This window comes from Anomalospiza imberbis, chromosome 5 (genome assembly GCF_031753505.1).
Source record: "Anomalospiza imberbis isolate Cuckoo-Finch-1a 21T00152 chromosome 5, ASM3175350v1, whole genome shotgun sequence".
NCBI classification, from domain to species: domain Eukaryota; kingdom Metazoa; phylum Chordata; class Aves; order Passeriformes; family Viduidae; genus Anomalospiza; species Anomalospiza imberbis.
Window position 1 is genome coordinate 62,879,629 of NC_089685.1, and position 10,301 is coordinate 62,889,929.

General features: G+C 50.8%; 1 protein-coding gene across 1 annotated transcript; it reads left to right on the forward strand.

Moving 5' to 3' along the window:
* The first annotated feature begins 1,147 nt into the window (after nt 1-1,147).
* Nucleotides 1,148-10,301, forward strand: SERHL2 (serine hydrolase like 2). Its single transcript, XM_068191451.1, has 12 exons — nt 1,148-1,289; nt 2,660-2,883; nt 2,955-3,068; nt 4,146-4,187; nt 4,925-4,944; nt 5,136-5,210; nt 5,956-6,065; nt 6,341-6,420; nt 6,756-6,790; nt 7,549-7,625; nt 9,079-9,172; nt 9,496-10,301. Exons 2-12 carry the CDS (start codon nt 2,736-2,738, stop codon nt 9,610-9,612), a joined length of 912 nt encoding a protein of 303 aa, XP_068047552.1. The 5' UTR covers nt 1,148-1,289; nt 2,660-2,735; the 3' UTR covers nt 9,613-10,301.

Below are 10,301 nucleotides of genomic sequence, written 5' to 3' on the forward strand. Positions count from 1 at the left end.
TTGTAGGAGGGAAGCTGTAGAAGTTACTGTGGCCTCTCTCCTTCTGCAAGGCTCCCCGGCCCTTGTAGTCTGCTTTCCTTGTTCCTTAAGTAGGGAGGCCTAAGAAAAAGCAAGGCACTGGACACTTTGCAAACTTGTAAAAACTCATGTTCTGATTTCCTTTCTAATGGCTCACATGGAGAGGAGGCTGTGAGCTACACAGTGCTCTTGTTTCTTCTCAGTGATGGGTCCCCAAGGTTATGTTTCAACTGCTGTGGTGCAGAGCCCATTTTGCCAGGATGAGTTAGAGCTAGGCAGGAGAAATAGAGCTCTAAGCTTCTACACTGGTTTCTTTCAAGCTTTTTAGGCTGTTCTGAAAATATATTGTGTAATTTAGGAAACTGATGTGCTGAACTTAGCATAAGGTTTCCAGTTATCAATATAAAAATGATTCCCTAAGAACATACATTTATTCTGCCTCCTTCAACTGTTCCAGCAAGGGGTCCCACTGCTCACAGTGTGATTTGACTTTGCTTCCTCTGACTGCAGAGTCCTCGACTGAAGAGGAATGGTTGTGGTCTGCATTAAGCTTAGCAGACTGACTGCTGGATGGAATGAGAGGCACCAGCAAGCAGCCACACTTGGGTATTGGCTTCCTTGAAACTTGGTCTACGCAGACATCACCTTTTTGGGCAATTAATGAGGCAAACCGTATAGAAACCTCTCCATCTGAGAGGGGTCTGTTTTCGCAGAAGAGGAGTGGAATGGCTGAGGCAGTGCTGTCCACTGTGTATCTGTGGCAGCTTGGCCCTGTAGTAGAGTCAGTTCATTGCGGTGGGTCACAGTATGGGAGAGTGACTCTTGTCCCTGAAGCAACACGATTCCAGCAAGTGTTAGGAGTTCAGAAGAGTCTCTCTATCAGAGTGGCAGAAGTTCAGTGTCAGTGTCAAGCGCTGGGCCCGTTTGATGTCAATATGAAGCTCCTGGGTCACAGTTAAAACATCTCACACTGTGTCACCACAGTACAGGCAGTTTCCATCGTCAGTATCGTGTCCTCTGGAGGTAGTCAAGGAGGCAGCCATACCTCCTTGATTTCGACTCCTTAGAGATTCCCATCACGCCCAGGAGGTTGTTCGCAGCTCCAGACCCCACAGCCGTCGTTAAGTTCCCGTTCCTCTTACCGAGCCCGACGCAGACAGAGGCGGGGGCCGGGGCGCCCCAGGGAGGCGGGCAGCGGGGCGGTGCAGCCGGCCGGCCCTGCCCTGCCCTGCCCGGCCGCCTCTGCTCAGCCGGCCCGGCCGCACGGAGCGGTAGGAGGGGGCCGGGGCGCCGCGGGAGGGCGGCGACGGGGAGGGGGTCGGGGCGGCCGTGGCGCCCCGGGAGCTGCTGTCGGCGCCGGGCGAGGGTCGGTCCCCGGGCAGCCCTTCCCCGGGGCCGGGAGCAGGACCGGGACCAGGCGCTCCAGCGCGCCCCGAGGCGAAGGCCCGGGTGGAGCGGCGCCTCCTGCCCGCCCAGGGGAGGCCGTGCCCCGGGCCAGGGGGATCATAGGGCCGGAGCCCGCTGGGTTCGGGCAGGGCTCTGCCAGAAGCCCAGGCCCTCAGGACAGGGCAGGTCCATGGTCACACTATGGAAAGTCAGCCCACGGTTGTTTGTCAGGATCTGGCCCGGCGAGGGCAGCTGGGATCTGACACAGACCCGTGATCAGCAGGCAGCGCCCCGGTTCCTGGGAAGAGGGTGCTGCTGATGGAGACCGGCGCTCCTGCAGCACTGCAGGTCCTGGGCCGAGCTTAAATACACTCATGGGGAACCCCAGGCTTGGCTGATTGGGACCATCAGGGCCCTGACGGCAGCCTACCCCCTCTGTCCTCACTCCTTAGAGAGGTATGGGCTCAGGAGGGATTTGATGTAGAGTGATTTAATTGCTGTGTGGTCTCAGAGGGCTATTTTAGGGAGCAGATACGCAAGACAAGCCACTTGGGAAGGAGGTGTGACATGAGAGACTTGGAGATAGGTTGCTGTGGCTTAGGGATTAAAGGGAAATGTTTAAACCACCATTGGAAGGTTGCCAGAGGCCGGGTTCACTCAGGAGCTGGCGCTTGAGCAAGGTTCAGTGATTGCCAGATAGATGAGATGGTTTGAGGTTGAGCAAGTGCCTGGCAGGTTCTGGACCCATATCTCATGCAAAAGTCCCTGGCCCTGAGGGGTGCGCAGGCTGGTGGTAGCAGTGACCTGCTGTGCAGCATGGAGCCAGCTGCTCTAGGAAATGTGCCAACCAGTAGTGCAAAAGAGAAGCATCAAGGTAAAAGAGGGCAAGGTGGTAACAGTCTAATGCTGGAGGCAGCATCCTTATTCCCCAAACTGTATTTTTGGCCCAGGACAGGTGCCTGGCTGACTGCAGCTAGCTGGGGGAATTCTACATGGTTCCCTCTTGCCAGACCTCCTGTGCCTTCTGGTCAGGTTGCAGCTGCTGCAGAGACACAGAGAAGGCTTTCTTCTCCTGCGTAGGGAAAGCTTATTTCTTCCTAGGAGCATAGCTAGTACGTGCTGGGAGGAGGATTCCCCAAACAGGCAGTCAGGAATGGCAGCTTGGGATGTTGAATGGGGAGCTATAAATCATCAAGCTGCTAATTAAGACCACAGGAGACTGGTGAGTTACTAAAGACCTGTATTACTCTTTCAGAGCTCTATACCATTAACAAGACCCTTGGGACCTACTCCAAGTAGTACCTCTTCAAGGACATCACCCTGTTTTCGGCATGTTCTCAGAGTTGAAGTTCCCTGTGCCCTGGGGACATGTGGCAGCCAAGGCCTGGGGACCCTCGGAGGGAGACCCTGTGCTGTGTTTGCATGGCTGGTTGGACAATGCCAACACCTTCGACAAGCTCATTCCACTGCTCCCCAGAGGTAGGTCTGGCTCATCAGGGTGGCTTGTGTTGTGTGGCCCGTCTGCACATCTGATACTCTTTCCCTTTCAGGTTGTTATTATGTAGCAATGGATTTTTCTGGCCATGGTTTGTCCTCCCACCGACCTGCAGGCTGCCCCTACCATTTCCTAGATTATGTGACTGATGTGCGCCGGGTGGCAGCAGGTGGGTAGCTGAAGGAACCCTCAAGGGGGTGCTTGTGCAGGGGTGCTGTATTGGTCCTACTCTTTCCAACAAGCAAGCAGCATTTTCTGCCAGGAGAGGAATGCTCCCCCTGCTTCTCAGTTTGATGTTAGCCAGCGCTTTGTGACTAAATAAGCATCCCTCTTTCTCACTGTTTGGGAAAGGAAGAAACTGTAAAACCCTGGATGTTTCTGTAGTGTTTCTGTACTAAAAAAGCTGTAGTGGTGAAGTGGTGGATGCAACTAAATGGTTTTGCCAGACTGGCTTTTTGTAAGTAGTCAGTGACCCCTAACCAATGTTAGGTGTAAGTTGGAAGCTTCTGGTTCTCCCTGATGGCAGTTTGCTATTTGTTTTACTATCATGCAGAGAAATCTGAAAGTCAAAGTGTCCTGTACTCCTAATAACTCCTGATATAACTGTCCGTCTGTATATTTGGCATGTGTGGTTCTACATTCCCCATTCAGTATACAAAAGAGCCTCTAGAAGCTCTCAGATGTTCCAAAGGGTAAATCCCATCTTTCAGTGAGGTATATTTCTGATGGGCAGCATTGATAAAGCTGTATTTTCCTATAAGGCTCCCAGAGTGCCCTAAAAATGGACTGAAGAGCCTGATGTGCTAAATGGTGCAGAAAGCTTTCACTTGGAATCATACTTCCCTCAATGCAGCAGACCTGGCTCTGTGTCCTTACATGTCTTGCAGAATGCCCTGCAGCAGGATGCTCTGTAAAGGTTTCTCTCTTCCACCAGATGCTACGCAGTCAGGCTTCTCTGCTTCTTGCCAGTCTCATATCTGGCAGTGAACGGGACTTTGTTGGAGTTTGTTTGACATACAGAGAGAGCTTGAGAGCTGTATGACTTAACTGCCATGGAAATGAGGTGGTAAACGCTCTTTTTCTTTAAAATCAGCCCACTTAGCTGCTTGGTTTCTGGATTAAGAAGCAAATGTGGCAGTGCAGAAACCCTCCTGGGAGAAAGGACCCATGTCAGTGGAGAAGCAGCAAGATGTTGCTGCTCTAGTTTCTAATGTAGCACTGTCTGTTTTTCTCTGTTGCCATTTAGCCTTGCAGTGGAGACGGTTCACACTGATGGGTCACAGTATGGGTAAGTGGCTCTAGTCCTTGTAAACTGTGAGATTAGTAGAAAGCAGCAGATAATTAACACCCAAGACATGCTGCTAGGAGCTGGGTTGGAATATTTATTATATTATGCCAAGTGCCAGGTTCCTGCTTGAGTGATTCAGAAATCTGTGCCCGTGTTTGAAATGCCCGTTTTCAAGACCCTGCCATACCGACAGTGGTAACTGCTGCTGTGAGCATTTCCCCCACTCACAGGATGGAACAGTGACTGGTAAAGAGGGGTGGTCTACCCAGGAGAATTCACAGCAGCAGGCCTTCCTGCCTGGTCCCCACAAAGCCTGGGAACAGCCCCATTTGGTGGGCTGTTAAGCTGCCTGAGGGGAACTGGACTCCAGGATCCATCCCTTTGAGCTTGGAATACGATTTGATTTTGCCACAATTTGGAGTTTGCTTCCCAGGGCCGCTCTAGTCACAGCTAACAGGACCTGCACACCAAGACAAGACATTTTAAAGAGTAACTCCTCCTTGGCCTTTGCTGTCTGAGGGAGGTGGGAATGGCACAAGATGGGGAACACAGCAGGTCAACAGCCTTGGTCTCTGCCTGCATGTTGTGGGCTGGGAGAGCTCTCCTCTGTAGTGGGGTTTTGTCCCATAGTACAATGCACATTTTTATTTTTGAGGCAGCTCCTGCTGTGGGGAAAGTGAATTTCTGTTACCAGGGGCTGTTCTGTGCATTACTGAGCACCCTTTTCTTCTTTGCAGGTGGGGCTGTGGCAGGAATGGTGAGTAAAGCATCATTTCTTCATGGGGTTGTGATTTGTGCAGCTGCAACAACAAATGGGAGAAGAATGAAGGGACAGATCTACATCTCAGGGGAGGAGAGGCCCTTCCCTGACCCCTCTCCTATGCAACAGGATAAAGACATCACTCAGTGCTCAGCTTTTCATTTTCTTATTGTTTCATCTCTCCTCAGTTCTGTTTCCTTTATCCTGAGATGGTGGACAAGCTGATCCTGTTGGAAAGTCTTGGCTTTCTTCTAGCTCCAGAGGTTAGAGCTCATGTGTCCTTCCCTTCACTTTTTTAAAATACAAAAATAGATGTTTTTTTCTTTCCTTCACTTGTTCAGAGAAAGCACTGATGTGACCACTACCTGGCAGGTCACACAAGTCCTAGGGCTCTTCCTTTTGGCAGGCACTGATCTGCTCCTTGTTGCACAGACTGAAGTCCATCCTTAGGGTGGCCCTTGGGGCACACTTGTAGAGCCCCACATCCTGCAGTCCCTTAGCACTGAAATTTACTTGTCTGTGCCAAGCCCTTACACAGGAAACTGGAACCTCTGTCCAGGCAACTACCAGCTGAGATTGTCTTTTTGCCAGAAGCTTTTTGGGTGACCTGGGTACAAGACTGGTAGATTTTTTTCTGTTCCTGGCAGTACATAAAGATACATTCCCAACTTGCCATCATTGCTACCAGATGCTGGAGCTTTCACTGGCAGTAGTGGGACAGAAGCCCTAGAACAGAGAGACAAAAAATACCAAATACAATGGAGAGCTCTCCTCGACTCAGATGTGAGGTAGGAAGGATTAGAAAAGATGGCAAGGATAAAAAGTTATTAATTTCATTACAGCAGTATTGATGTTCCCTTTCTCCCAGCATTTTTAATAAGATACCCATAACTGGTACCAGTTCTGAGGGATGTTGAAGAGTGAAATTCCCTCTTCCACTCTCCAATAAGGGGTAAAATCATTCAGAAGAAAGGGGTTACTCCTCTTGCCTACCTCTCTGTGTTTCAGGACACTGAGGCATGGCTGAAATCAAAACGCAGGGTGATCGACAGACTACTGAGTCTAGAGGCAAAGCAGCAAACTCCAAAAGCACGGAGTCCTGAAGCAGCATTGCAGAGGTGAGTTCCCATCCATCCTCTTCATTTACTGCCTGCCCTCACCTTGACAGAGTTAGAGCTGCACAAATGAGAAAGGAAAACCATCCCTGCATTTCATCTTTCAAGTCCTTTTCTGGAATCCCAGCAAGACCCTTTGCTTCTGCTGCCAGAAAGTGCTGCTTCTTCCTGCTCCTTTCTGAAGCAGCCTGAGAGCTCACTGTCACCTTGGCATGGCATTTTTGCTTCACTTCCTCCCTTTTTCCAGCCTCACAATCTCTCTGCCATGTCTCCCTCAGGCTTTTAGAAGCAAACAGCCATCTGACAGCAGAGGGTGGGGCAATCCTGCTGCAGCGAGGAGCAACTGAGACACCCGCTGGTAAGGGGCTGTGTGCTGCTGGGCCACTGCTGGGTGTGGGAAGAGACTGGTGCCAACAGCCATTGTCTTCTGCAGGGTACAGGGTGCCCTAGCTACACATCTACATAGCCTGAATGGGATCAATTAAGTCTGGAGGCAGAGTTCTCCATTCCCAGCAACTGGGTTTGGTGCTCAAATCCTAGAACAGCTAAAGAAAATAAATTTTAAAAAAGGAGAAATCTGAATTAATCTTTTTCTTCGCATCTCAGAAAGTCTTGGGCAGACCCCAAAGTGAGTTAAAAAAGAACAACTCCTGCTCCTATGAAACATGAAAATCTTCTGTTTTTTCTTTTTAGGGCTGGTGTATAACAGAGACATGAGAGCCCGTACGGTGAGCACTGCTCTTCTGACATGCCCCCTGCTACTTTGGAGCCCTGAGCTTACAGAACACTCAGATAGACGATGCCTGCTCACTGAGCTAGGGCCTGCCTCCACCCAGCTGCTTACTTTCTGCTTCCCCAATTCCCACATGTCCTTTAAATGCTGCTTTTAAAAGAGCCTGCACTTGATCATTGATTCAGCTTACAGTCACTGGAAAATGTTACCGTTTGTTTTTTAAAAAGTTCCTCTGCCCCAGGGCCTCCTGGCCACATTTTCCTGCTGTTACAAGTCTTCAGGCAGCAGATGGATGGATGCTTTCTGTCAGCTTCTTTGTCAGATGACCTGAGTAAGAAGGGGAGTGGAGCAAAGTCTTTAGGTTTGGTATTTTGATAGTTTTGTGCCACTTTTGAGCAATTAGGGCCTCCTCTATCTGTGCTACTGTCAGGATATGGAAGCCAGGGTAACGTACTCTCTCCTTTTTAGTAAAAGAATTTTTAAAGCTTTTCTCTATGAGATCATTCCCATGTGTGCTGCAGCCCAGCAGGCAATGCTGTTGGCAGCCCTGAAACACAGCTGGACAGAAGGAGCCTTTGCAGAGCCATCTACTCCTGTGTGCAGCCTGGACGCATGTCATGTCCCAGCATGGAAACTTCAGGGCCACAGTTACTTCTACCTTCAGAGCCACTTCTACAGGAGGGCTTGGGGACACCCTCTGCCCCCAGCTGCTGTCCCTGAGCTTTGACACTTTCCCTCTCTTTGCACCTGCAGCAGAGTCGAGAGTTCTTCACGGTGGAGCAGTGTGTGAAGCTCCTGCAGAAGATCCAGGACCGTGTTCTCATCATTGTGTGAGTCAGGCACAAACCATACCAACCCTTGCTGTCTCCCTCAGTAGAAGGAATGAAGGCTGGGAAGGAGTCCTCCACTACCCCTTCCTCTACACTAGTCATCCAGACTTTTGGCCAGCTGGTGTAACAGTACAGCTTCACATGTGAGAAGTATTTCCCAGTTCCCCACCACTGCCCTGGGTTGGGCAGGCTCCAAGAGAAGGCAGACAGCAACTGGAACATCCTCCCAGCCTGGCACTTTACTTTCAGGCTGGAACTCTCTGGTGCAAGAACCTGCCCCATCTTCCCCAAGCTCTTGGCCTCACAATCCCACCTCACAACTTTCCATTCCTTGGCACTGCAGCAAGGGGCCATCCTGGCAAATACGTGACTCTCCACAGCACCACGTCTACTTGGTGTCCTCCTGACCTGAACTCTACCACAGTCAGCAACCCAGCCTGCCCCCTTCTCCAGGCCTCAAAACCTCTTGCCTGAGCAAACAGGTCAAACTACAGCAGTTCCCATCTCCTCCAGCTGCTCCTGAAGCCCCTGGTCCGACTGAGCTCCTGCAAGCTCTCTCCTGTGGCACCTGGGGCAAGCAGCTCTGGGGACATGGCCGGTAGCTTGCCAAGCTCTTAAGGTGTCTGGGTGCACAGCTTGTCCTGCGAGTCATCCTCTGCCTTTTCCCATTTCCTTCGAGGGCAAGGTGTGCAGGGCTCTGGCTACCTTGGTGCAGGGCTCTGGCTACCTTGGCTGGTGGGGTGCTGTTAAAAGGTAGTCTACAAAACAAGTGCTAGCAGTTGAGAAAAGAGGTGCAGTTTTGGCTTCCCTCATCTGTTATAGTACCATAACAGGTTCAGGTTATTCCTGCTTGTGCAGAAATGTAACATTGTGCTGAGGTCCAGTCCTCTGTGCCATAGAAATGCCACTGAGCCTGGGATGTTCCCTTGACCCATCACCAGCACAGAAGGAGACAGCATGATCTTAGCTCTGCAGGAGATCAAATGCTGACTTCTCCAGGGCAACTGCCCTGGTACCTCCCCCTCTGAGCGGGCCATAACCTGGTTAAATAAGCAGCAAAGAGAGGCAGAAGGGACTGAGGGGAGATGTGGAAACTCTTAAGGAAAGAAGTTAAGAGTAGAAGGCAGAGCAGGGGCAGGGAATGATGCTTTCAGACCAGTTACAGAGCCAGCTCTGGGAGGACAATATTTAGCCAGTCTCCACTCTGATACCACTAGGCAGTCACCCAAGGTTTTACACCTTTTAGTTTGATAGAAAATAGCTGCTTAGCCAAGCTGGGCAGTGCACTCTGACTACCATGTATGACCCTGTCACCTGCTGTTTACGAGCAGCCTGGAAAGAACAGTTGGGTTTGTCACCTACTGTATTGGGGACACTGATTCTGCCCAGGGTAGCCACAAAGACAAATGGAGGCACACTGGGTGCTGTGCTAAGCCTCACTGTTGTTTTTCAGAACACAAGATGGACTCTTGGTACCGCACAACCTACCCAGCAGAAATCACTTTGTGAAAGCCCTGCAGGAGGCATTCGAGTCTACCCTCAAAGAGGTGAGAGCAAACATCATCCTTGCTGCACCAACCTGGGAGCAGCAGCTGGGAAGAAGCTGACCTTGGTGGACACCCTCCACTAGGTGATTGTCCCGAACAGCACAGCCCTCACATGGGGAAGGGGGGTGAGGGGGATGGGTGGAGTCAGGGGAGGAAGTCAACTTTGTCCCTGCTGCCAAAGTCCCAAGTTAGTACTGCCCTCTGGACCTAGCTCTTCCCTGCCTCACTTGCCCTTTCCCTTCCCACGAGTGTCACACAGCAAGCAGTGTGTGCTTGAGAGAACACTTTCCTAGTCCACATCTTCTTGTGTCCTTTCCCTCCAGCACATCCAGCTAGCTGAAGTGCCTGGGAGTCATTTTGTGCACCTGAATGAGCCCGAGGTGGTATCTGGGATCATCAGCAACTTCTTGACAGCACAGAACACCAGGGCCAGGCTCTAGGAAGCCCTCACAGCTGCAGCAGTCCAGGAGAACTGGGAGCTAACAAGCAAGCTCCAGAATTGTCACCATTCCTACCTCACATCCAACATCAGATCGTGATAATCTTTCCTGTGCTTAGCTCATTGCAGGGTGGAAGCAGGTCTGCCAGGGGTACTCTGAAGGAGAGCTGAGCAAAGTATCTCATTTTCCAAAGGGAGAAGGAATTTTTGCTCTACTTCGAGCTCTGTGAGTACAGGGATAGAGGCCCAGCGTGGCCTTCCCCTTGGCTTACTCCAAACTTGCACGCTGAAACAGAGCAGAACATAAGGCAGAGGCATCCTCTGTGACAGCAGCAGCACCACCAGCTTTGGCACTGCAATAGAGGTGGCTTATCTTGCCTCCTCCCTGAGGATAGTGCGGACAGGCTGATCCCAGGATTTAACCTGCTGAAAAACAAGGAAAGTGTTCTGCTTCTCTGCTTACTTCCATAGATGCCTGAGCTCAGAGGGCCTCAGTGTCTCTATTCCACTGTGAGAGCTACTGTTTAAGAATCAGCTTAACTAAGAGCTCACCTGTGCAGAGAAGGCCATTTTAATGAACACTAGAGAATCCCTAATCCTCTAGCTGAAGCAGCTGGGAGAACTACAAATTATGGAAAAGTTGGCAGAGACAATTTCTGTCCTAAATAAAGATTAATGTTCTAATGTTAA